General features: G+C 41.7%; 1 protein-coding gene across 4 annotated transcripts in view; it reads right to left on the bottom strand.

Annotated features, from left to right (window-relative positions):
* Positions 1 to 26,924, bottom strand: part of NTRK2 (neurotrophic receptor tyrosine kinase 2) — a 320,394-nt gene that overhangs the window by 234,749 nt on the left and 58,721 nt on the right. For all 4 annotated transcript variants that reach the window (XM_074995165.1, XM_074995167.1, XM_074995168.1 and 1 more), the window contains exons 7-10: positions 17,287 to 17,423; positions 10,784 to 10,916; positions 8,596 to 8,895; positions 4,504 to 4,536 (exon numbers count right to left, since the gene is read on the bottom strand). In XM_074995165.1, the coding sequence (XP_074851266.1) occupies positions 4,504 to 4,536; positions 8,596 to 8,895; positions 10,784 to 10,916; positions 17,287 to 17,423 (603 nt within the window). The remainder of the gene's footprint in view (positions 1 to 4,503; positions 4,537 to 8,595; positions 8,896 to 10,783; positions 10,917 to 17,286; positions 17,424 to 26,924) is intronic.

Raw genomic sequence — 26,924 nt, forward strand, 5'->3', positions numbered from 1 at the left:
ATTCCTAATTGCATTGTAGAAAAACCTTTTGTTTTATGTTTGAGAATTTGACAAAAGCTTATGTAGCTAGTTTACATCTGATTTTTCAATTTTGAAAGAGAAATGCAAGTGTAGACGTAGCTCTAGTGACAGCTCTAGTACCCTGTTGGGTTAGTGTCACAGTTCTACAGTGAGTAACAGAGAGGTGGTCATGTTAGTCTGTATTCTAACAAAACAAAACAGCAGTGAAGTAGCCCTTTAAAGCCTAACAAAAGGATTTATTAGGTGATGAGCTTTCATGGGAGAGACCCACTTATTCAGATCTATAGAATTTCCAGTCCAGACCCAGCTACAATTTTTTTGGATCTCTGTGCTATATAGCTGGGTCTGGACTGGAAATTCCATAGATCTGAAGAAGTGGGTCTCTCCCATGAAAGCTCATCACCTAATAAATAATTTTGTTTGTCTTAAAAGTTATCAAAATGTGAAGGAACAGATTTTTCTCATGTTAAAAAAGTTCAAACATGCTATTCTCCAGAACGTTATGTTCCAAATTGCTAACTTGCCACTGCGTTAACCCTGAAAAAGGCTTAGTGCCAGAAGTCTCTTAAATCAATTTTGTAAGAGGTGATGGACCACACCCTACTGAGTTCCAGAATAACTCTACTGAAAGAAGAGCTTGACCCAACAAAGTTATAATTAATTGAAAACTGCACAATGGATTTATCAAATGCAAGGTTTGCCACCAGCATTATTCCAAGATAACAAGAACTAAAACACGAAACTAATACAAAGATGCATTTATTTCTAGAATTACATGCTAAAATGTGTGCATGTGTGTGTATGTGTGAGAGAGAGGGAAAGAAACACATTCAAAATGTAATCCTTACAGCCACTGTAACTTATTTCCCCTGTGACTGACTGGCCCTCTCTACACTTAGGAAAAACTTCGAAATGGCCATGCTAATGGCCAAATCAAAGAATACTAATGAGGCACTGAAATTAATATTCAGAGACTCATTAGAAGGCTGCCAGCCACGGCACTTAAAGTGCCACACTTCGCTCGCAAGCAGCTCACCTATGAGGGGGTCCTTTTCAAAAGGACCCCACAAACATCAAAATCCCCTTATTCTTCTCAGTTGATAGGAATAAGGGGATTTCAGTGTTTGCTGGGTCCTTTCAAAAAGGACCCCCACATAGATGAGCCACGCGAGAGTGAAAAGCAGAACTTTCAAAGTGCCGTGGCTGGCAGCAGGTTAATGAGGCTCTGAATATTCATTTCAGTGCCGCATTAGTATTCTCTGATTTGGCCACTAGCATGGCCATTTCAAAGTTTTTCCTAAGTGTAGACGTAGTCACAATGTTTACATGCAATCACATTTTTTCTTATTTACACTTTGTTGAAATCAAGAAAAAATTTCAATGCCAAAATTCTGTATACAAAATCTGAAAATGGGATCTGAAAATAGGACCCTCAGTGCTGTTTCTGTCCTCAAAACTGCTGTAAGAAACAGGAGGGTCTGCATTCTACAACACTTATCTTCACCTGGTCCTCAGTTGCAATCTGGAGAGATTAGCTGGGATACTGGCAACATGTTGTATGGGCACTTTCAGTGTTCAACCATCCTGCATCTCTCATAGGACCACTGTTAGAAGGATGGGCTCTTTGACACTGTAGATCTACATGGCTCTCCTTGTCACCACCTCAACATCTGGTTGTATTGGCACATAGGAGCCAGACCATGTTGACTTTTCTAGTTTTCTACAATAATAGACCCAAGGCCAGAATTTAGCCCAGCTATAATACAGAATACCCATTCTGTGTGCAGAGGGGCTCATCACTTACACTGCCCTCAGAAGACGTGCTCTATTTTCCAGATTTTCAACATTTAAAACTTCAGCCACAATGTTGCCTTAGTGCGATAGCTCCCCCAGCTACCTATTTGCAGTGGGCCTCAAATTGTACAGAAAGGCAAGGAGACACCATTCATAATATTTCGCCAATTACATCTTGGCCCTGCCTGCCTTCCTCATCTGTGGAAGCAGTATGGTATCTAAGAGGTGCAGTGGAGGTGGGCAGTTAATGTCACTAGAACTTTTGTTCTGCCATGTCACAAAGGGGACAAAGAGGTACTTTACCCAACCCTTCCAGAAAGAGATAACTTGAGTTAACTCTACAGAGAGCACACAGATTGGGTAACACTTTCCTTTACAAATCCTTCTTGACCGTATGTATGAGAATTTGCTTCAGATGAAAATAATTGACTTAGAAGACCTTGATATGCCATAGTGATGCAGGGAACTGTGTTTCCCCTCCCCGCAAATGTATTGCTGCAGAAAGGTCTAAATATACTTAGATTCTTGTGGCTATAGCATCTGGCCAGAGCAGTCTTGTGGGGGAGAGGCAAAGGGGGCATCAGCCTGCCTTCCCTCTGAAGAATTCTGCCACTGCAGAACATGGGTGCCTGCCTCCCCTCTACCCAGGAGTGTGAGGGATGTAGGACACTATTTATTTATGCATCTCTGCTTCTGCTGTTTCCTTTAAGTCCCACCCCCACTCCCTGCCTACCACAGCCACATGATTGAAAAGCTTGGTTAATCTTCTCTCTCATCACCCTTCCCCCGGGCTGGCTAGTTGTTTCTCTATCACCTAGGAATGTTTCACTGTAAGAGCAGCAGAGCTGAAGAATGACCACTTGCTAGGCTCTTTCCCTACTGTCAAGAAGCAAATATGCTGTAACACCACAAACACTGCTTAAATTATGCTTAAACCTTTCCTATTTTTCCAGCTGTCCAATTTTGGGCAGAATAACAGTACTCCAGCATGGGGGATCTATTCTCCCATGTAGTTCCACTTTGCATGTGTCTGAGAGACTCTTTCCTTTACAATGGGCTAGGTCAGATTAGCAGGTCAGGCCCAGACTGTTACACGCAAACATCAATTCCTCAGCAGGATAACAGATGCATGTTTGAATTCTAAGAACTATTTTTCCCAGGTTACTGGACAGAAAAAATAAATCCTTGCCCTAAGCAGCCAGCCATTTTATAGCTGCGTGTCTCCTGTGCTATCCTTCTCTCCCAACTAGTAAGTGATCTTAGCTCCTGTTTATTTTTTAGTGTTTCTCAAGGTAGCAGATATCAGAGGGGTAGCCGTGTTAGTCTAGATCTGTAACAGCAACGAAGGGTACTGTGGCACCTTATAGACTAACAGAAAAGTTTTGAGCATGAGCTTTCGTGAGCACAGGCTCACTTCATCAGATGCACAGATCAGGTAGCAGAGTCTCTCAATGTGAGTACCTTCAGTGAATGTCATGGAGCTGATGTTTATACTCTCAGATCCTTACAGAAATAGTTGGATTGGAACCTCCTTCCAATCCTTTGTATTTATTCATTACCATGGTTGAAGGCAACACATTTCTCACACATAGCGTACTATCACCACCTAATCCCCTCCCTCACCACCTGCTGCAATAAAACAGTGCCTAGAACTCCTGGAATTAGAACTCCTAGAACTTAGGTAGTTCGGAAGCACTGCTGAAGAGGGGCTTTCACACAATCAAATACAATGACGGTCCTATATTCTACAACATTATTATATTACGTAACCAACTGTTTAGCATATTTTTCTCCTGATATTTGGACTTCAAATTCTTTGTGTTAAAACAAGGCTCATTTCCGTCTTTTGATATATTTTACGTTTACTTGTAGATGGTTAGGACCCAAAACCAACACAATCCAATGTAAAATGGTTACATGTAACTGTTTTTGATTCATCTTGTAATAGTATGGCCAGCCAGATGGGAAGAGGTTAAAAAGGAATTTTGTAACATGGGCTAAGTCAATAATTAAGTCTGGATAAAGTTTTCAACAGCCCCTAACTCATATTAACTCTCACTTCATTATTTAAAAATTTGTCACTAAACCATGAAGGACAGCCCAGAGATGTTAAGAGAATAACTGTCCCACAAACAAGTTTACACACTGCTCTACTGGGTTCAAAAGTATGACTGTCACTCAGATGTTAGCAGGTGCAAGTACTGACCACAAGAGGGACTGGAGAAAAGAGGAGTGACAGGGAAGCAAAAATAGGGTAAAAAATGGGCAGAAAGATGGAGAGTAAAACACATGCATTTTATAAACACTGAATGATCAAAACATTAGGTAACTTACTGGATAGAGGTTAATGAACTCAATCACTCCCAAATATATAATGTTGAAAGGATGGAAAAAAAAAAAGTCAGGCCCCCAATAGCTCTAATCTGACATTTGGGTATATTTGCAACCACTCAATAGCAATGTGTTTATGCTTCACCTAGTCTGAACCAGCAGCCGCACAGAAAGCTCTATTTGTATTCATTTTTCTTCAAATAATATAAGGCAAGAAAAGAAAAAGCCTCAAAATTAAAGAACATCTGGTTCACATTAAAACAATATTTAAACTGAGCATAACAGTCCCTCTTTCAGATTTTGAGTTAACTGACATTGCTTTTTTGTTCATTTTGAAAAAAAAATCAAAATATATACCGTAAAGTTCAGGATCCAGGATTGGGCCATTACCTGAACAGGAAAAAGAGAAGAGAAAGAGTTTGCAAATATTCTCCAAATGTACATAAAGAACAATTGTTTTTAGGAATTCTGATTATCTGATATCAATTTTCCACATATTGGAATAATGAAGCTTTGTACTTAATTACATTTTCAGTTATTTTCAGAGACATGCAAAATATCAAAATTTGTTTCATGTGAAAGATCTCATCTATTCCTAGGGTTACACTGAGTCTCGGCAAAACAATTACAGTTCCAAACTGGGGAAAATTCTGCCCTGTTACACAGCTGTAAATCTGGAATAAGTGCAGTATGTACTATTGCTATTGAAAATCAATGGCAAATTTATATTTATATTAACTGGATCAGAATTAGGACCGTTAATGTCATTGGAAATAGCCATGACTTGGCCCTGGGGGCATTTGGTCTTATAATCTATATCATGAGATTCTGGAATTGTCACTCTCCTCCTATAAATTACTCTTAATCCTAGAACGTCTGTTAATCAGTGTGAAGCAATGGAAGCAGGGTTGGGAACCTCTTTGTTTCAGGATATGACCTGATTCAACTACTACTGGGAGTTCTGGTCTGTTACTGTCCAGTTTCTAAGTTTGCCACTTCAGTACACCTTACGAATTATCCCCACATACAGGCTTTCACCTAGTTATTAACTTACAACAGCATGAGGAAACTATTTCTGAATTACGATACTGTCAGCAAGCAGCCTAACACAAGAGAAAAAGGTCAGAGTCACCAATAGCTAAGCAGCACAACTTCACAGCCTCTACTGGAGTTGCACTACTAAGGATCCAATTTCATAGCTGCTCCCACAGGCAGAACACTCAGTGAAGAGAATGAGAGTCCCATGGGCAGGGCAAACAGATAATCAAGCCCTTAGCCAAACTAAAATGGACAACGCTAATCTACATTTTCCAATATTCAGTTCCAATGTCATTTTTTTGTGACGGTTTTGTACGGCATGCATCTAGGTCTGACCCTGCAAATCTTCAGGGCACAGAACTTCTTCCATTTATATTATAGCATCGATCTATTTCCACTTAGAAAGGTTTTTTTTACGCTTTATTTCAAGATGCCTTGTATACTTATTTGATGTTTTCTACTGTATTGAATAAGTCCTTTACAGTAGCCTCCTAATTAAGTTTTCTGTATTCTTATTCTTTGTTCTACATGGCTTAAAAATGTATTAATGAATTAATGTGCTCCAAGTGCAAATCAGCTCTCTTTACCTTATGTGTGCCTTGTCAGCCAAACACCACATGAAAATGAGCCCTTTGCAGAAGAGACAAAGTAGGATGAGAAATTCTTGGCATGGATCCTGTCTGCATCATGATTGATACAAGTTTTAAGGTAGAGTATTATGTTGATATTGATGATCTCATACTTGAAAGTGCTTGAGGCTTCATTTTTACTTATTTTAATAATTCATGTTTAATTTCTATAGTTTATGGGTGGGATTTTATTTGTCTTTGTTTTTAGCTTCAGTGCATTTGCCCATAAGTGATTTAAGAGTCATCAGATTAGTTCAAAGCCTGATGAAGATTACCACCCCCCCGATGTTTAATGGGGCAGAGTACTTAATTTCTATCATCCAAGCATGGAAATAAACACAATGCCTGGGTGTGGGCTTATTTTCATGCTTCATTGTACCATATGTTGGACGGACAATGAAACGACAGAGTAGCAATGTCCCTAGGTGTGGAAAAAAGCCTTTGAAGGGCTCCAAAACGTCTGATTGTGCTTTAGAGAGGAGAAGAATATTAATGAAACATGGGGAAACTGTATTTTTTACTTTTGACTTTATGTCAGCTTTGAGGGCAGGAATGTTGGGAGTAAAAATTTGAGGAACTGACATCAGCTCTGTATGACATTCTAACTCCAGTGTCACAAATAGCATTAGGTAGAAATCCCATGAAGAAAATCTTTTTGGGAGTGTGCCTGAGCAGATGGTTTCTTCATGGGAAATTTTAAGACTGCGTTGCTGCCACACACTGCATACATAGTGATTTCTAAGACAGACACACAGAGAGACAGTGCCTATCATAGTCTTTGCTACAATGTATTTATGAAACTTAGTTTCCTCAGAGAATGAGGTTATGCTCAAAGAAAACAGCATAGATATTCTCTGAGAGTTACAATTTCATTATGAATTAAAAACTATAAACATTGCCTGCATAAATGGAAGTCTATATTAGAGTTTGATTTATAAATAAAAAGGCCATGACAGGAAAAGAAAGTGTAAGTTTTTAACTTGAACAAGAAAATGCACCATTAGAAGTCATTTTGAACTTAAAATGATTTTTTTTCATTGAACAAAGTAGCCTTGTTAAACTTATTGGGAAACTGTTTATTCTTCTAAGCAAATACAGCCAAGTTAATATCACTTTCCATTTAAAACAGTATGTATGTAAAGTGGACTGTTTTTTATTGAATTGTTATAATGCACTATTGGAAGCTGCCAGTAGCTAAAATCATGGTCTGTTCCTGTAACAATTTTATTAAGGAGAGGACCCTAGGGGAAAAGGAAGGAGAGAAGCTTCTAAGAGCAGCTGGAGCAACTAGAGCTCTCTGTGTCAATTTGCTATCTACTCCTGCTCAAGCCTGGAAGAGAGGTGTCACACAGGTCACTGTTTCAGTTAAAACAGCTCATGTCAAGTCCTGAATATGACAAGTATTTTCACTAGTGGTAACTTGTAATGAAGGTGAAAGACATGAACATCTGGAAGACAAAAAGCCAGCTGCACTATCACTGTGAAATATTACACAGGTCTGGACATCACAATTTCAACTGACAGGTTAGTGCTACCTTGCATTTAGGGAAAGTGAAATGTACACCAGTACCCAGATTTTCAAAAAAGAATGAGCAGCTATTTGCACAAAACTGCACACATATTCACACACCTGATTTCCCTAATCAATCAGCACAAGTTTTCATACCAGGGGCAGAGAGATGCCTGCTATTTACCCACATAATTACTGTACATGAATTTTGAAGAATTTTCAAACGAAACAAACAATACAGTTTGTGTAATCCCTGCAGTTGGTTGCATACTTTTCATATCCTGACTCTGCCAAGAATACAGTAATGAGGATTGATGCACAATGGTTCTCAACCTATTTAACACTGTGGGCCATATAAGCAGCTCTCTCAGTGTTATGTGGGCTTCATCCATACATACTACCTGTATGGCTGTGAGGATGGCACTGCTGCATGCTGGGTGGGGCACAAGTCCACAAGCAGAGAACCACTGATATGAACTCTTTATTGTAGCAAACCACACATAAACATAACACTAGGCATCTTGTCCCTCCTGCTTCTTAGGCAGCGTTCTGTAAGGTGAGTGCTTGGGCAGCCCCCCAGGAGAGATGCAAATTCTGCCTAGCTAATTAAGAGAGCACTCGCAGTGCCCACAGCCAGCAGCACATCCACACGTGCCTTGGTGTACATTACAAAATTTATTCCACACAAGGATGGAAAAACTTAGAGGGAACACTGCTTTTGGTTACTTATTTTCTCACTTGCTCCCTCTAGTGTCCTAAAGAATATTTTTGTTTTTTCCTAAGAATATATGGTTATCTACATGTTGAACTGCACAGCTGGATTTAAATATCTCAACACACTTTATACATGGTCTTATGGACACATGGCTTAGTCCTAGTTCTTTCCATTGCCAAGAACTCTCCCTTCATATAGACCTGGCACTGAACATTTGCAGGATCAGAACATATATATTGAAAAAAAGCACTTCAGAAAAAATATAGCTTTTTATGTTGTCAGGACACAGAGAAATGGCACAGAGTGGGATTTAGGAAAGAGCTACTATGTGGCTTGCTGCAGAAAATCTCATTGAAAAGCAAAACTCTCAAATTCAAGTTTTTTTTTAAAAACAGTTCTGTAAATATCTAAACCAAATTATTATTAGAGAAAACTTGTGCTTACAAAGCAGGTGATCAGCTTCTCTTTCAAAGAACAAAATCGAAAAAATAAATTAGCCAACAGTAATAGCTCTACATCATCAGCATGCCATTGCTAATGTAGCGAAGGGTACTCACCATCTCCAGGCATTGACATGAAATGAGCATCCACCCTTTTTTCATCGTCTCCATACTCATTCTTCGCCAGTAAGGTATAAGCACCATTGTTCAAATGGGTAGGGTTGTCCAGCTGAAGGCAGCCATGGTATTCACTTTGATTGCTAACGTGTATTTTAGTACAGATGTATTCAGATTCATTCAGTATAGTCCCTTCATAGAACCACTGCAATGAGGGTTTAGGGTTCCCTTTCACAGTGAATGGAATACACCAGTGGTGGTCCGGGGTTGGAGGTTCAATAAATGTGATATTTGGTGCAACTATATTGAAAAGAAGAGTGAATAACATCAGAATGTCCTAAACACACTTTTTCATTTCAAACTCTTGAAGACATTTTTTTAAAAATCATTAAAGCTAAAAAAAAAAAAAAAAATGGCAGTTTTGGAAACTACAGCCATCTGCTTATGGGTATAGATATTCAAAAAGAAAGCCATCTGATGTGTCTGTGAACTGAAATCAGACCTGAAATGGACAGTACCTGTGTAAGTCATTCTTTAGAGTGGGATGTGTGAACTGGTTTTGAAAAAATAAGAACCAACTTTAATAAATCATACAGGTTCAATGAAAGGTTTTTTATTAATCCCTGTTTTAACCAAAGCACCTAAGTACTATTTTTAAAAGGGTATTTAACAGTTGGCCAAAATCAAGTGGGTTGGAAATACATTCAGATAGGCATGCAAACTTATAGATTTTCATCAAAGAGTTATGAAACAGGCCTATCGGTTCATTCACTGAATTCCCCTGCTAATGTAGAATTGTTTCCTATAGTAATTTTCTAGTAATTTGCCCAGTCCAGTTTTAAGTGCCCAAATTATGGGCTTCTACTATTTCCCTTAGGAGGCTATTCCACATCCTTGTACATTACCTCACTGTCAGGATGTTTTCCTTGATACTCAGATTAAATTTTCCTCTGTTAATTGCATCTAGTTTTATGTCCTTGTACCACTCATATTGGTGCCCGTCCAAGATTCCTTGCTTATACCATTCCAGTATTCATATCCTTTTCCTTCGCAATTTCATACCCAGTTCGAACCATCAGATCACATGAAGTCAGTTTATAGCTACTTCTCTTACATACATTTTTCTCTAATGAGCACACACATTTTTAATAAAATGGAGGGCTTGATCTGGATGTTCAATATCTGAACCCTATAAAAAACAGTCTACTTAATTCACTTAAATATTCATGACAGGAGCTTAGTGTTCAGGGTCAATGTTGTTACCTGCTGTACCCATCCTCTTCTCTGGGACTTGACAGGTAAGTAGATTATTTCAAGACCAAGGGCAAAGTAATACACACCTGGGGAAACTAATATTACAAGCTGGGCTTTTTCATTTAAAAAAAATGTACCAAGGTTATTCCCTTAGATCAGCAACAGACAACCTATGTTAGTGAGTGGGCCTACTTCATCTCAGTGGCTTCAAGATCGTTATAACCAAGACAGTCTCCCAGGATTTTTGCAAACTGCACTTGAATACCTAGAATTTGTTGGGTGTGCCAACTGAAGAGTAGTAGCACTTCGATTGGCTGTGAGTGCACAGCTCTCTCAGTCAGCCAATGCTGTGTGCAATCAGCACACACCTCACTCCACATACCCCTGGTTTACATGTGGTCATGTTAGTAATATTGGTAGGAAAAAAACTATGCAGACAGAAATCAGTGGAATCTGGCAGTCCTGTATGGAAAAGAAAATGTCTTGTAGACCCCCAATGGGCTGCATGTGACCCTTGGGCCATAGGCTGCCCATCACTGCCTTAGATTAAAGGTTTTAAAATATTACATTAACAACAATATGATCTTCATCTTTGATGTGTGGGTGTTTTTATGTGAATATAAAATACACATGCACTGAGACACCTTTTCTTGTTTACACTGCCACTGGACTTCCAAAATTTATTTTTGAAAACTCAAACTGTAAGTACACAGGCAGATATGTAAAGTGCTCAGAACAGACTAATAAAGGGACAAAATAACACAACAACTGGTTGTTGTGCTGTTCCTCAGCATTAAATGCAATGTAGTTCATATGCTCAGGTAATATTCTTGTTCCAATACCTTCCATAACCAACAGAAATATATGCCCCAAATATTTTGTGCTGAAATAGTTTGGACAACAGCTGAAATTGTATGCAAGCCTGTTTACGTACAGAACACCACAAGTTCAGCAGAAGCTTGGTCTTCTCCCACAATATTTTCTGCTATACAGGAAATCTGTATTCCACTGTCCTTAGATGAAACGTTCCTTATGGTTAGGGAAGCAGGATTCTTACTCGTATTACTCTACAAACAAGGGGGGAAAAGAATTTGGCTTGAATAGAGTGTACAAAAAGAGACATTGGAACTAGGTTACAAAGAGTCCTTCACTTACCGTTCTTCTTAACCTTATTGCTAGAAAACTGTGGCTACATCGAAACTACAAAATAAATTCAAATTTAAGGCAGTTTGCTCGATTGTACCAAGTGACTGTCTTCACTGTAAAAATCAATTTAGGGAGCACTAATATCGACAGCGGACTTATCGTCAGAACCACGTGGGTGTAGTGTCAAGTTCAAATTTAACAGTTCAAATGAAGGCTAGCATGGAAGCGCCATGTCTTTGAATCAAATTCATTAGCCTCCAGAGGCTGCCTACCACTTGCGGAAGCTGGGAAACTGACCAGTGCAGCAACCCTGGTCAGTTTCCTGGCTTTTGCAAGTGGCGGGGAGCCAAGAAACTGATGGTGCTGCTGCACCTGGCTCCCAGCTCCCCGCCACTTGTGGGAGCTGAGATACTGACCAGCACAGCACCTGGCTCCAGCTGTTGTGAGCCAGACACAGCAGCGCTGTGCAGTTTCACGGTTCCCCAAGCTGCGGAAACCCGGGAACCAGGCAGCACTGCCAGCAGTAGGGATGCAGCAGGGCCTGGTGGTGGGAGGGTGCAGAATGAGGGGCTGAGGGAACTGTGGGATAGGTTCCCACAATGCACTGCTTCAAAGGTTGATGTTTGGCAACTCTAACATGGCAGCACTAACTCGCCTTTGTGTGGATTACGCGGAAAGTGCGGATACTCAAAATCAAATTTATAAAACCCAACGTTATAAAATTGAATGTAACAAAAACAAATTTATCTGGTAGTGAAGACATAGCCTGCATATGACAGTCACATAACATTTTATTCCATGATGTAAATCAATGTATCGGGCTTTATTCTGGGGACCCATGTTAATCTACACCCAGTAGTGACTGGTGAGGGGAGTTCCAGAAGGGACACCCACTTCACACCCCTGCCCTCCCCTGTTCTGTCCAGACCTCTCCCTTCTGCCCTGCCCACCTCTTCTTCTGGAAGTGCTGTACCATTTCTAGTGAGTGCAAGAGCAGTCAGGAAGCTTGCACTGCTCTAGGGACACACCACTCAGGGCAGGGGCAGGATCACACCTGCAATCACCAAAAGTGGTGTGGTGCTTATGATCAGTGTGTGTAGGAGGTGGCAGATGCCGGGAGAGCATGGAACCCCCCATAAACTCCCATGCATTGCCCTGTTTGCACCCATATAATCCCATTGAGGATGATGCTGATACATGTCTTCCTCTGACTTCAGTAAGATCACATCAGTGTAGAATTTAGCTGCTTGGTACTAGTCAAAGGAAAAGGAAATACTTCTACTTTGTATGCCACACAATCACAGTTTACTCAAACATCTCAAAACACCCCAAACTTCTTCTGGCTCACAACCCAAAAGCAGAGGTCCAAGGAAAAGAGTAGTCACCCCCAATCACCTGGCTCCTTTATGCCTTGCTGGTGATATGCAGCACCTCCTTTTATCTGCCTTCCTTCCCTTGCTCCACATGGCAATAGTCTACGATCCTCCCAGCTCCAATTTTCATGCCTGGCATACTCTCCCTTTCTCCAGTCTCCTTACATCATTCTGAATTACTTCTACTTCCGTGGTGAAAAGACCAATTCCACTGCCTCTGACATTCTTTCATTAACTACCTCATGCATTTTCTAACTCTGGACTCACATACGTATTCACTATCTTAACAACTCTCTAGGCCCGGGGCCAGAGCCTCAACTGATGTAAATCAGCACAGCTCCACTGGCTTCCACTGGAGCACTGTACCTCTATACCAGATGTGGGGCCGCTGTTTTCCAGTCCATTTCTCTCTCTTTCTCTCTCAGTTCCCAATCATCACTTGTTTTACTTCAAATTTGTTTTTCGTCCCCTTTCATCCACCTCATCATTTACTTCTCATTTCCTCTCCATCTTGCTCTCTCTCCTCCTACTCTCCTCACAATCAATACTTCACTGTTATCTCCCTCTGGGATTTACATCTTTACTCCATCATGGTCCTCCATACCTTGACTGCCACATTCCCACTCATCTCTCTCAGCTTTCTTTTGAAAGCCTCTTTTTATTCTGAATCTTTGCTACAGTAAGTTGGTCTCTTCCATCCCATGTTTTGTTTTACATGGGTTTGAGCATAGGTCAATAGAAAAAAAAGTTATTGATGCAATGTTTCACAAAGCACTATGTACATTTGCAACACCAAATAAACCACAAAAATCATCATTTGTGCTGGAAAATTGAAGTATATTTGGATGAACTGCAAGCAAACTTGCACTCAAAACAGAAAAGTCTTGCTTCTGACCTCTTCAAATAGTTTCTACAAGAGACATCTGATCTTTAATTTCATGTTAAATATAAAGGTATATTTTAAAAAAAATATTTTAATAAATGAACAGTTGCAACAACTGCATTAACGGCTTAACAACATCCTTTGCTGGGATTCTTCTTAATATGCACTTAAGTGCTGAGCCTGCAACTGAATCTCTACTAAGGGGCTCCAGCAACTCCAGTGGCACTCCATGAAGTAAAAGGATCCACACCCGCATGTCACATTTCAAGATCAGGACCTTAGAAGACTGTCTTTTTCATGTCTCAGAGGGATATCCATGTTAATGCAAAAACAACGAGGCATTTTAAAGACTAACAGATTTGGCTTTAACTGAAGATAGTGGAAAAAGCTTTTGTGGGTAAAACCACTTTGTCAGAAAAAGCAACAGCAAGGTCGACAGCCCATCCACATGGACTCAGCTGCAGGATCAGGACCTAAGTGCACAGTTAAGAAAACGCCAATAGAAGTCAACTAGACTATACATATGCATAGAGTGAAGCACATAGGCAGTTGTTTGCAAGACTGAAGCCCTGTTCTTTATAGGGGAGGAAGGAAAGAAGAAACATAGAAGCAGCAGGAGGAAGGGAGTAGGGAACCAGAACCAGAGACATGAAGGTAAGGAAAACTAAAGAAGAAAACATGGAAAGATGGAGATACTGGTGAACATTAAAGGAGTTTAAGAAGATACCCTATTCCTTTCAGACTCTTCCATAGCTAAGAGTGAAGCTACCTTTACATTATAAGGCACTCTGAAATTTCACAGGCATAAAATTATGCCAAGATAGAATTTTCCTGAAAACTTTGACATAAAATGGAAATGGCATTTTGAAGATAGAAGTTCGAAAAAAATTAGGTGATTTTGCTTTTTGAGCATTATCTCACATTTCTTCTGAAACATAACTCAAAAATAAGGGGCTTGGCAAAGACTCCCTAAATTGTTTAATCTGTTAGTCTCTGTGAGGTCTGGTATATTTGGCTAGTTTCAGGCAGATTACTTTATAGATCCCCTCCAACCAGGGTTCTTAAATCTTTACAGCCCCAAAGCAGTTCCTGTATATTTTGCATAGACCTACATAGATGGCCACAATGGCGAAAGTAACAGAGGATTAAGCCATGCTGAGTTGGGAGTCATCATGGGGGAGAGGGAGAAAGAGACCTTGACAAGCTTGAAAGCTCCTCCTATCACCAAGGAATTTGTTAACATTTTTCAAAATCCAAGGACATTCTCGGGGAAAAATAACAACTGAAGCAGTCTCAAGGAGTTACCTGAAGAGGGAAGGGAAAGATATTATGAGGGGGAGAAAAGGAGACAGAACCAGCTATTGGAGGGGTAGCCATGTTAGTCTGGATCTGTAACAGCAACGAAGGGTCCTGTGGCACCTTACAGACTAACAGAAAAGTTTTGAGCATGAGCTTTCGTGAGCACAGACTCACTTCATCAGATGCTGGTCTTGGAAATCTGCAGGGCCAGGTATAAATAAGCCAGAGCAAGGGTGGGGATAACAAGGTTAGCTCAGTCAGCAAGGGTGAGGCTTTCTACCAGCAGTCGATCTGGAGGTGTGAACACCAAACGAGGGGAAGCTGCGTCTGTATTTAGCCAGCCATTCGCAGTCTTTGTTTAAGCCAGAGCTGAGGGCATCGAATTTGCAGATGAATTGTAGCTCAGAAATTTCTCTTTGGAGTCTGGTCCTGAAATTTCTTTGCTGTAGGATAGCTACTTTTAAGTCTGTTACTGTGTGGCCTGGGAGACTGAAGTGCTCTCCTACGGGTTTCTGTATATTGCCATTTCTGATATCTGATTTGTGTGCGTTTATTCTTTTACGTAGAGACTGTCCAGTTTCTCCAATGTATATAGCAGAGGGACATTGCTGGCACATGATGGCATAAATTATATTGGTAGATGTGCAGCTGAATGAACCCACGATGGTGTGGCCGATCTGGTTAGGTCCTGTAATGGTGTTGCTGGTGTAGATATGTGGGCAGAGCTGGCAACGAGGTTTGTTGCATGGATGGGTCCCTGAGTTAGAGTGACTGTGGTCCAGTGTATAGTTGTTGGTTAGGATTTGCTTCAGGTTGGCAGGTTGTCTGTGGGCCAGGACTGGTCTGCCTCCCAAGGCTGCAACAAACCTTGTTGCCAGCTCTGCCCACATATCTACACCAGCAACACCATTACAGGACCTAACCAGATCAGCCACACCATCGTGGGTTCATTCAGCTGCACATCTACCAATATAACTTATGCCATCATGTGCCAGCAATGCCCCTCTGCTATATACATCGGACAAACTGGACAGTCTCTACGTAAAAGAATAAACGCACACAAATCAGATATCAGAAATGGCAATATACAAAAACCCGTAGGAGAGCACTTCAGTCTCCCAGGCCACACAGTAGCAGACTTAAAAGTAGCTATCCTACAGCAAAGAAATTTCAGGACCAGACTCCAAAGAGAAATTGCTGAGCTACAATTCATCTGCAAATTCGATGCCCTCAGCTCTGGCTTAAACAAAGACTGCGAATGGCTGGCTAAATACAGACGCAGCTTCCCCTCCCTTGGTGTTCACACCTCCAGATCAACTGCTGGTAGTAAGCCTCACCCTTGCTGACTGAGCTAACCTTGTTATCCCCACCCTTGCTCTGGCTTATTTATGCCTGGCCCTGCAGATTTCCAGGACCAGCATCTGATGAAGTGAGTTTGTGCTCACGAAAGCTCATGCTCAAAACTTTTCTTTTAGTCTATAAGGTGCCACAGGATCCTTCGTTGCTGTTACAGAACCAGCTATGTGAGCCTAACCTACCTGAGAATGCCCCGTATTCTCTAGCTGCCCTCAGGGACAAGCTCTGTTCCCTTTGCAGTGCAGGGCAACATCTAAAGACTAGGATCAAACCCTCTGTGTCCAAGGACACACACCTCTTGATGTCCAAAAAAAATAATTTGTGCAGTTTGTACTCCAAGGTAGTAGATAACCACACTTACAAAGGTAAAGCACTCAAGAGCACAATGCAAATAAAGGGCATTTAAGCTGTCAGCAGGAACAGGCTTCACACTTCAAATCTTTATCGATATCTCCTTCATCAGAAAGTATATAATCAATGCATCTCCGTCTCATGCACAACATGAAACATGGACACAGAATAATAGGGTCACAAGGGGCAGTTAGAATTATTTGGGTGACCTTCTTGGGTAAGCACACAATTTTTTTTTCCTTTCTGTTTCTTACAGAATAAACCCAACACTTGTTGTTTTACAGAAAAACAAAACAACAAAAACCCAATGTTCTCAAGGTGTGAATTATTTTTGTGGAGGAAACATTTAGAGCCACAACCCTTGCATTACCAAAATTTTGGGTTGCGAATATAGGAAATTTAAATGTGCACACACACAGAGCTTTTCTTACACAAACAAATTCTTAAGAACAAAAAGCTCATTACAGAACTTGACCTTGTTAACTCTGGCCTTCCTCTTGATTGGTACTCCCTTCTGTTCATGTGCCTGTATATTTTGACCTGCCTCTGGAATTTCCTCTCCGTGCATCTGACAAAGTGGGTCTTTGCCCACGAAAGCTTATGCTCCAATGAATCTGTTAGTCTATAAGGTGCCACAGGACTTCTTGTTGTTTTTGCAGACACAGGCTATCATGGCTAGCCCTCTGATACTTCTTACAAGACTGCACTTTCCTATACAAGGGGTGAGGAGACTACCAATATTCACTTGACCTTCACACTCCTCATTCATTACATTACCAGGATTCTGCCATAGAATTGAAGCATAACCAATTATAACTGGAAGCACAGAAACTTAAATAAAAGCCACTTTCGCACAGAGAGAAATGTTGTTTGTACCAGGCGCACTGCCTCAGTCATGCGGCTTCAGAAAAACTGGTAAACAAATGCAAAATAAACAATTTCCCATTGTGCATTTGGGATTGTGGAAAATAATAACAGCCACACACCTCTTTCAGCAGTAGAGGCCAGCTATGTCAAAGCACAACTTACCTCATGCTTTGAGACAAGATTAGTGACAACCCAAGAGACATTGGGAGCTGGCACTCCAGAAGCCTCACAGTACAGAGTGGTGCTTCTTCCTTCCACAACAGTGAGATTATAAACACTCAAATTTGCTGTGGGCAATCCTGTTAGAAACAAGAAAGGTGTTTGTGATAGTCATAGAAATAGGGTAGATATTCAAATGAGCTGTTCCAATCTTTGATAACAGTCTAGTTAATTGTAAACTCTGGTTACTCAGCTAACCAGGATTCATTGTGGTCAGATACTCTGATAAAAAAAATGCACAGAGCATCTTTGGTACTATGGAAGTAAAATCCTTGAGCAAGGGTGAGGGGACCATGTGTGTTTTCTTCACTCCACCTATCCACCCTTCTAGAAAATTTTTGTTTATTTTCAGGTGCCTTAAGATATTGAGGAGGAAAACAACAAGAAGTCCTGTGGCACCTTATAGACTAACAGATATTTTGGAGCATAAGCTTCCGTGGGCAAAGACCAGCTTCATCAGATGCATGATGATGGGGGGCGGGTTCAGAGGGGTATTTAAAGAGTGGGGTCCCAGTAAAAGGGAGGGCCAGAGCTGACAAGGTCTATTCAGTCAGGGGGGAAAAGACCCATTATCAGTAGTATGTATCAAAAGAAGAAAAAACAAGTCAGATATGACAGGGGAGATACGTCCCACTGTCAGAGTCTAATGTGGAGATGTTAACACCTAGGGCAGAGAAGCTCCTTTTGATACATACTAGTGATAATGGGCCTTTTCCACCCTGACTGAATAGACCTTGTCAGATCTGGTCCTCCCTTTTACTGGGACCCCACCCTTTAAATACCCCTCTGAAACCATGCCCCTCCCCACTCATGCATCTGTTTAAGCGGGTCTTTGCCCATGGAAGCTTATGCTCCAAAATATCTGTTAGTCTATAAGGTGCCACAGGACTTCTTGTTGTTCTCGAACAAACAGACTAACATGGCTACCTCTGTGATATTTGTCACCATGCGAGGAGGAAAACATTTTCAAAAGGCAGAAGGGACAGTCAGATGTCTAATTCCACTTGTATCATTGAAGCTCTCTCCTTCCTTCTTGAGGGAAAATAAGATATAACTTGTTATTCTCATCTCTAATGGCATTCTTTTTGCCTAATTAACTCCTAAAGGGTAAAATCTAGCCTACAATACCATGGCAGGGGGAAAGAGTCCCACAAACAACATAATCAAAGTGGGTCTAGTCCACAAAGTTGTCCCACACATGCTTGTGGAACCCAGATCTTCACAGACAAACTGAATCGTTGGGGCACAAGCTATGAGACTGTGCATGTCAAGGGAAGAAAGTAGCAGACCTGGTGTAGCTCGCACTAGATCCTCTGCAACTGTTTCAGGGGCATTTCAAGGATAATTCAGCCTCAAGACTAAACTAGCTCCAGTGAAACAGTTACTTGGTGTCATTTGCTAGGAAGCTGCTCTATCTGTCTGAATCAGGGCTGGCTAACACCAAGAATCAGGAAGCTGGAACCTGTTGCCTCATCCCTTTCACCTGCATTGAATGGTGCTCTGGGGTAGGAGCAAATCTACCCCCACAAGCCTGTTCTAGAGCAGATTTTCAGAAGAGTTCAGCTCCCAGAAGCTGCCTTTTGTGCACCCAAATGAAGTGGTTATGTTTCTGGTGGAGATCCACTCCCAGAATTTTAGGAATTGTCATGTTTTGAGGACTTTTGAAAACCTGATACATATTAGGCCAAAAATCAACTGTCTTCAGGAACACAAGACCAGTATATTTCCTCTCTTCTTCAAAACAGTGTTTTCTGCAGTGAAAATAAGCAGTACGCAGAAAGCATGGGAGCTTTGTTATGTGATGTTTTCCCATCATCCACTGTAGAAAGATAACTTTGGCTTTGCCCTCACCATGACACTCAGCTCAGCAGCAATTTATCATTTCAAACACCCTGCCCTGCAAAATGGCTATGTTAGCTATTTATTGTTTTGCAGTGAGTTTTCTGTTTCTGCAACAAAGGCTCTATCTCCATTTTTTTTAATTAGGACAGAGCAGTTTCCATCATGTACTTACAAAAATTTACAAGTTGAGAGAGCTGATTTGTTTTTATTATTAGAAAGCCCTGCATTTAGTCCCTTAAATCTGATTTGTGCTAATTATAGAACAATAATCTGTTGCTCAGAAATTCAGTAGAGACTACATGCACTTGAAATATCACAAAGTTTAATTAGTTCAATAAAAATGAAAGGAAAAGTAGCAATAGCAAAGCATGACAAATCATTTTCCAAGCACTGCTTTCTTGCCTAATATGATTTGAAATCACCAGGAGTATACAATAACTGTGTAGGCAGTTCTGCTAGTGTTTTAGGCAATAGTGTAATATGATTCTGACTATCGATGTCATGGATTTCTTCTATTAAGCTCACTTCGTGAATCATACATTGAAGTTTATTGAAACTGAGCTGGCTGGCTATATGCCTTGATGCAGTAATTTCATAACAAAGGTAGCTATTCGCTTTTGCTTGCCATGACTTCAAACCTCAGTGGCTTCTGTCACCCAAACAGGCAAGAAACTAATTCTGCAGAACATTGAGATATTAATTATGTCTGCCTGGGTAAACTATTTGGCCCCTGTAATCATACCTGATTCTGAGAAAGAATTTTAGCCATCAAGATCTGATTGTCCAGCTTCTACCTAGCAGTATCATCCCTGCACAACACCCCCCCGACATCTCTCATGACAAATTAAAACTACTCGAAATGTGACACTGTTTGCATTCACAGAGCTTAACACACAATTTTACATGAACCCTATCATATAAACCAAAAATATTCAGTGTCATCCATTTATTGCACTACTTTTAGTTCCATTAAAATTTAGACAGATTCTTGTGGTACTTTTTTGTTGTTGAACTGGGTATGGTTCCATGGTGAAAATCTGAGTTTTAGTCACATAGCATTATTGGCTCTGGCTCCCTGGTCAGCTGGACCTATCTCGACTTACATGTGAACGTCAGCAGAGGTAATTGCAGCTCCATTTCTCTGAGGCAAATAGCTGAATTTTGTGTGCTGTCTTCAAACCAGCACTGGAGGAATATCCTAGTGTATCTTACTTACCAGAGAGCTGAAGTTTCCTTAGCAACCGCTGCATAGGTTTATAGAAATCCTTGAGCTAGAAAGTGCTGTAGCAGTACTATTGATTATAATATTAGTGTGGGAGAATACAACAAAACTATACCTATCTAGCCCCGGAAGGCGGGCAAGAATTATTTAAAAGGAGATAGATCCAGGCTTCATTTTTGGATTTGTTTTAATTGGATGCTTTGGGTTACATAACTTTTACAAACACGTGGAACACAAATTCCATTTTGGACTTTAAGATGCAACACAGGGTCCTATGGTACAGGCAGAACAAAGTATCAGATGTGGCAGCAAAATGTTCATGTTTGTGTGGATGATGGGGTCTGGTGTGAGTAGACACTGCCAGTTCGTCTAGGTAGCACAAACCCTTACAGACATCAGTGGCAATATATTAGCAGTGTGAGTGAGACAGTGAGACCAGGGCATGGGAAAACTGACCAGAAGTGACACGTGAGGTACCTGAGCTCATATGAGTGCCATATAATATAGGACTGTCTCAGAGGACTAAGTAGTGTTCTGGCAACTCGCTTATTGAAGCATGAGAGCTGTGTGCTCTAACTTGGCTGCTGCTGGCTGAATTTGTATTATTTTTTATTTTCAAGTGTGGGAGAGTGCTACTGGCACTGTCATGTGCATTATAAAGAACCTAGGAACTTAGGAATTGCCATACTAGATCAGTCCTGAGGTACATCCAGCCCAATATCCTTCCTCTGACCATGACTGACCTGACTGACATCACAAAGGAAGGTTTAAGAACCTCATACTAAGCAATTGGAAGATCATCTTTGCCCAGGTCTTGTCCCAATTGCTAATAGAGCAAGATTCATTTAAACCATGAAACCTGAGGTCTAGTAGCTCTCCTAGCTTCAGGACAGTGTTAATAATAATAATTCTGCATAGCCGTGATGTCCATGTTAATGTCCAATTTTATGTTGAATCTTGCAGCATTCTTGGCCTCTACAGCTGTCTGCAGCAAGAAATTCCACTATCTAAATACATGTATGAAACAATATTTCCTTGCACTAGTTCTGAATTTGCCACCTTTTAATTTAGCTGAATATTCCTTTTTTAAGAGACTTTGAGACCAAAAGTTCCTCATCTTTCTTCTCTTGACCATTTGTTATTTTATAGAGTTTAATCGTGTGCTCTCTAATTAATCCCAAATATTCATACAAAAATGATGAGTTCTAAAGCAGCTGCTACTGTTCAAGAAAGAGATTGTGGAGTCATTGCTGGTAGTTCTCTGAAAAAGATCTGCTCAAAGTGCAGTGGCAAAAAAAAGCTAACAGACTGATAGAAGCAAAATTAGGAAAGGGGTAGATAAGTCTGAAAATACCATAACGCCAGTATGCGAACCCATGATAATCCCACTTCCTGAATACCATGCAGATCTGGACACCCTGATTCAAAAAAAGATACACTGGACTGAAAAAGCTGTGACAAAATGATTAGTGTCAAGGTACAGCTTCCATATGAGGAGAAATTTAAAAGACTGGGACTTTTCAGCTTGGAAAAGAGATGATTAATGGTGGATGCGATAGAGGTCTAAACATTCTTGATGCATGGGAAGAGAGTGAGAAAGGAAATGTTTATTCACTCCTTCACAGAAGATACCAATGAAATAATTAGACAGCAGCTTTAAATCAAAGAAAAGGAGCAGCAGGGCCAACAACCAACACAGCCTCAGGGCAAGGTGGGAGGAGGGCCTGACCCCATGCCTCCAGTAGGGGCAAGGCCTAGGGCAGTGAGCCCTTAGCACTGCCCAGACCATGGCGCTGGGCCCCCAAACCTTCTCTCACAGCCACATTGAGCGGCAGAGCAGAGCTGCTGGCACTTCAAATGGACCTGGATCTCTGGCCGCTCCTGCGGCCAAACTAGCAGCAACAGTGGCTGGAGCTCCAGGCTCCTTTGAAACACCAGGCTCCAGGGCAACTCCCTTCCCCATCCTCATTCCCCCAGCAGGCCTGAAAAGGAAGTATTATGTCAAAGAATGCACAGTCAACTGATGGAACTCTTTGTCAGGGGATTTTCAGAGGGCCAAAACTACAACAGGGTTCAGAAAGCATGCAGATAAGCTCATGGAGCACAGCTCAGTCAACGGCTATTAGCCAAGATGGGCAGGAATGTACCACTGGCTACGTCTACACGTGCCCCAAACTTCAAAATGGCCATGCAAATGGCCATTTTGAAGTTTACTAATGAAGCGCTGAAATGCATATTCAGCGCTTCATTAGCATGCGGGCGGCAGCGGCGCTTCAAAATTGACGCGCATTGCCGCCGCGCGGCGCATCCAGACGGGGCTCCTTTTCGAAAGGACGCCACCTACTTCGAAGTCCCTTTATTCCCGTGAGCTCATGGGAATAAGGGGACTTCGAAGTAGGCGGGGCCCTTTCGAAAAGGAGCCCCGTCTGGATGCGCCGCGCGGTGGCAAGGCGCGTCAATTTCGAAGCGCCGCTGCCGCCCGCATGCTAATGAAGCGCTGAATATGCATTTCAGCGCTTCATTAGTAAACTTCGAAATGGCCATTTGCATGGCCATTTCGAAGTTTGGGGCACGTGTAGACACAGCCACTATGTGCTGAATATTCCTGCTTTCTATCTGCTGAGTGTGGACAACAAAGGATGGATCACTTGATGTTTGCCTCTCTGTTCTTTCCCTCTGGGACACCTGGCATTGGCCAGTCAGAAGACATTTAATGTTCCTTTCTAAATTAAGCCATCTCAATCCTTTCAACCTCTCTTCCTGTGAATTATTCCAGACCTTAGATCATTCTCATCACTGTTCTCCAAACCTCCCCTCGTTCTATATCCTTCCTGTGATGGAGCGACTAGTGTTTCACACACACATCATTCTGGACGAGGATGTACCATTGACTAAGATAATGGTGTTATGTTTTCTGTATTGTTCATCATGCCTTTCCTTATGCTTCCTAACATATATCATTTACCAGACCGACCTGCTAAGCAGAGATTTTTCTTTGAGCTGTCCACAGCATTACCCAGGTCCTTGTCCTGAGCTGATACAAGATTCTAAATAAACTGCAAGGTGCAGCAGTGGTACCATATTTTCCTTTACATTTATACACATAGGCAGAGGGTGGAGCCCCCTTTGAGGAAGCTGCCCCAGCTCCACCCTTCCACCTGCTCTGCCCCCATCACAGCTGGAGCCACCACCAGACTCTCTGCCCTTACCCCACCAAGGCCCAGCCCCCACCAAATCCAGAGAACCTCTGGGCACCCCCCCAGATGGAAGAACTCCAAGTGGGCCAAAACCCAAAGCACCCCCGCTGCATGTGCTCAGAGGAGCCCAGACCAGGCACAGACAGACCTCCCCTCTCCAAACTGCCCCAAGAAGAAGCATCCCTTAAGAGAAACATCCCTCCTGGGTGGAGCTGGGGTAGTTGTGGAAACAATATTTGCTACTCAGTTACCCAGGTTCCTCAGACATCTCTCTGGACTCCAGGGGGATTACTGAGGAACCCAGGAGTCTCAGGTGTACAGAGACTGCTCCCCAGTGGGATGCAGGGATGGTGCATAGTGATGGCAGGAAGTTGCCTTAGCCCCGCTGCATTGCCAAATGTGGCGGCCACCCACCTCTCCCACCGAGTGCTTTTTAATTGCCCAGAACCTGGCCAATTGCCTCCTTTGCCTACACCACCCCCATCAGCAGGTCCATGGTCAGCAATTGCTAAACATAATTTTGAAACACAAATATGGAATAAAATTTTTACTAAAATAGCATAATGTTAAGTCATAGTAAACCGCTATTCAGAACTAAGCATGTCAGTTCACTGGTCTAAAAGGGTCTAATGCAGGAGTCTGCAAACTGTGGCTCCAGATGTGCATAGCTCTTTAAGAGCTCCTTTATGGCTCCTGCCACTGTAATTGTAAAATAAAAAAAAAAACCCTCCTGATTATTTTTGATGAACAGTGAACATCTAAAAGCCCAAAAATGAACAACTCATATCTAAACAGCAAACAATGTATGGTCTCAAAACGTTTGATAACTCCCCCTACAGTCGTCCAAAGAGAGAGAAGATTTGGGAGTGAAAGTCAGGAAAACAGTGGTATAAAGACACAGAGTGTGAGGAAAAAGAATATGTAAAAAGTTTGTGAACGTCCTGTGGTAAATATGTATCACATTACAAATCATTGTGCACACTGTTCTTAAAATAGGGGTTACACAAAGTATGGTTTGACATTATTTATTAAGGACTATCTTGTACTCACATGAACTTAGGCTCTTGAATTGAGTTTTTTTTACCAAATTGGAAAAAATGGCTCTTCTTGCTATTTTGGTTACTGATCTCTAGTCTAATGGTTAAACTTGTGAGGTTTTAGTGTTCATTTAAAAGACAAACACAGAACTTATCTTTGACATTTCTTATCAGTCATATCATGATACTCTTTTTCCCTAGAGCAAGTGCAATGTGCCCAAAACAAGTATAGCACTTGTTATAAACAAGATCAGACTGGACTTCCAAGTTACACACGATTACCCTAACTTAGAATTACTGTATGTAATAGGTACATTATAAATAAGCAATTCTAGCTATAATACTGTAGAGCATGTACTGTGAAATATATTCAAGGTAATAAAACTTTACTCTGAGAGAGTTTTCAGATTAAATGTTGTCAGAACACAATTAATCACAAATACTTTTGAGCACAATTAACTTCACCTGAGTTGCACAACATAAGGGAACTCTACTGAACCCTTCAACCCCCTACAAAATCCTTGGATAGCAAAACTAACAGATACTAATTCTTAAAAAGGACTATTTACTTCCATAGGCTCTATTAGTGTGCATTTATTATCTGAAGACAAATTACAGAGGGACAATCAAATGCTGGTGGTACAGAACATCAGAGTCATGAATACCTCCGTAATGGAGATTGTTCGTAACTCTGAAATGTTTCTAACTCTGAACCAGAAGTGCCAACACTGTGGATGTTCCTAGCACCTCCCACCCACAATCATCTGTTCAGCAGGACAAGCAGCAGAGGCAGGAAAGGAGGTGGTGGAGTGGGGTGGGTGGGGGAGCTTGGAAAAAGGGATGGAGTGTGGGCAGAGCTGAGTAAATCAGCACCTATGCTCCCAACAAAATGTTATGGTGGTTCTTTCAAAAGGTTATGACTTTTGATTTAATGCAGCTTTGAAACTTTACTCTGCAAAAGAAACAATTCTGCTGCCCCCCCCTCCACTCCTGCTTTTTAAGTAGGTTACTTTTAACACCGTATTGTGCTGTATTTGCTTGAGGGGAGGGAGCTTCTGGTGCTGCAGTTACAAAATAAGGTATGTGGTTAACTGGTATGTAATTCCGGTGTTCACAACAATGAGGTTATGCTGTTTGATACCCATGCAGCCCATCTCTCTACAGTGCATAACTAGCACTTCAGCAAAGACAGAAACAAATGCTTTGCTCAAAATGTTCAAAGTTCCCGATTTGGGGGGGGCGGAGCTTGCTGCACAACTCCCATGGCTACGCCCACACTACAAGATAAATTTGAATTTAAGGCAATTGGCTTGATATTGCCACATGTTTGTCCTCACTGTAAATACCATTAGCTCGATTTAGGGAGCACTAATCTCGATATCATATCATCGTCGGTATCTGCTGGGTGTACTGTCAAGTTCGAATTTAGAAATTTGAATAAAGGTCAATGTGGAAGTGCCACATCTTAAAATTGAATTTTTTAGTCTCCAGAGGTGTACCGTATGTAACTCACGATGCCCCTCAGGGCTCCGCTCTGGTCGCTGCTCTCCGGGTGCACAGGATTTAGGTAACAGGAAGACTGTGAATTTCAAAGCAGGAGCAGCAAGCCTGTGGCCATGGGCTCATGTCTGTATGAAAACCTGAGAAATGTCTCTCTTCATTGCTATTAGCACTGTGAGTGCATCTACCCATTCCAAATAGCCCCTGCATGGGGTTCCTGGTTCTCTCTACACTTGGTATAATTTTTAGCACCACCTTGTGCCAGCTGCTTCCCCACGGCACCATGTGGCAACAAGGCTGTTGTGGGAGTCATGCTTGCATAAGAGGCTGAGAAATTTCTTCTCAGTGGTTTGCATTTGTGCACCCTCCTCCCCACACCACTTCCTCCACAGGCACCACACAGTCAGGGTCTTTCCTGGGCTAAGACACATCTTGCGGCTAGCCCCCAACCCAATAAAAGGACATGCCTGCTGTTCAGTGCTGACCATGCTGCCAGGCAGCACCATGTCCTGGCTTGTGCACAGTTAGGGCTCCAAGGGCGGGAAAGAATTTCAGGGTCTTGCAGCCACCTGGTGGGGGAGTCTCCCCCAGTGGATAAGATTTTCTGGGCCTTTCTGCCACACAGAGGGACTGGCTCCCACTGAAACTCCTGCAAGCTCACCATCCCAACAAGGACTGGGGGACTGGCTGCCGCCAGGGGGAAGTCCCCCGGGTGGCTAAGATTTTTGGAGCATTGCTGCCATCTCCCTTGTTGGCAATTTCTTGTAGGGAAGAGGGAAGTCA

This window comes from Carettochelys insculpta, chromosome 5 (assembly GCF_033958435.1).
Source record: "Carettochelys insculpta isolate YL-2023 chromosome 5, ASM3395843v1, whole genome shotgun sequence".
Lineage (NCBI taxonomy): Eukaryota > Metazoa > Chordata > Testudines > Carettochelyidae > Carettochelys > Carettochelys insculpta.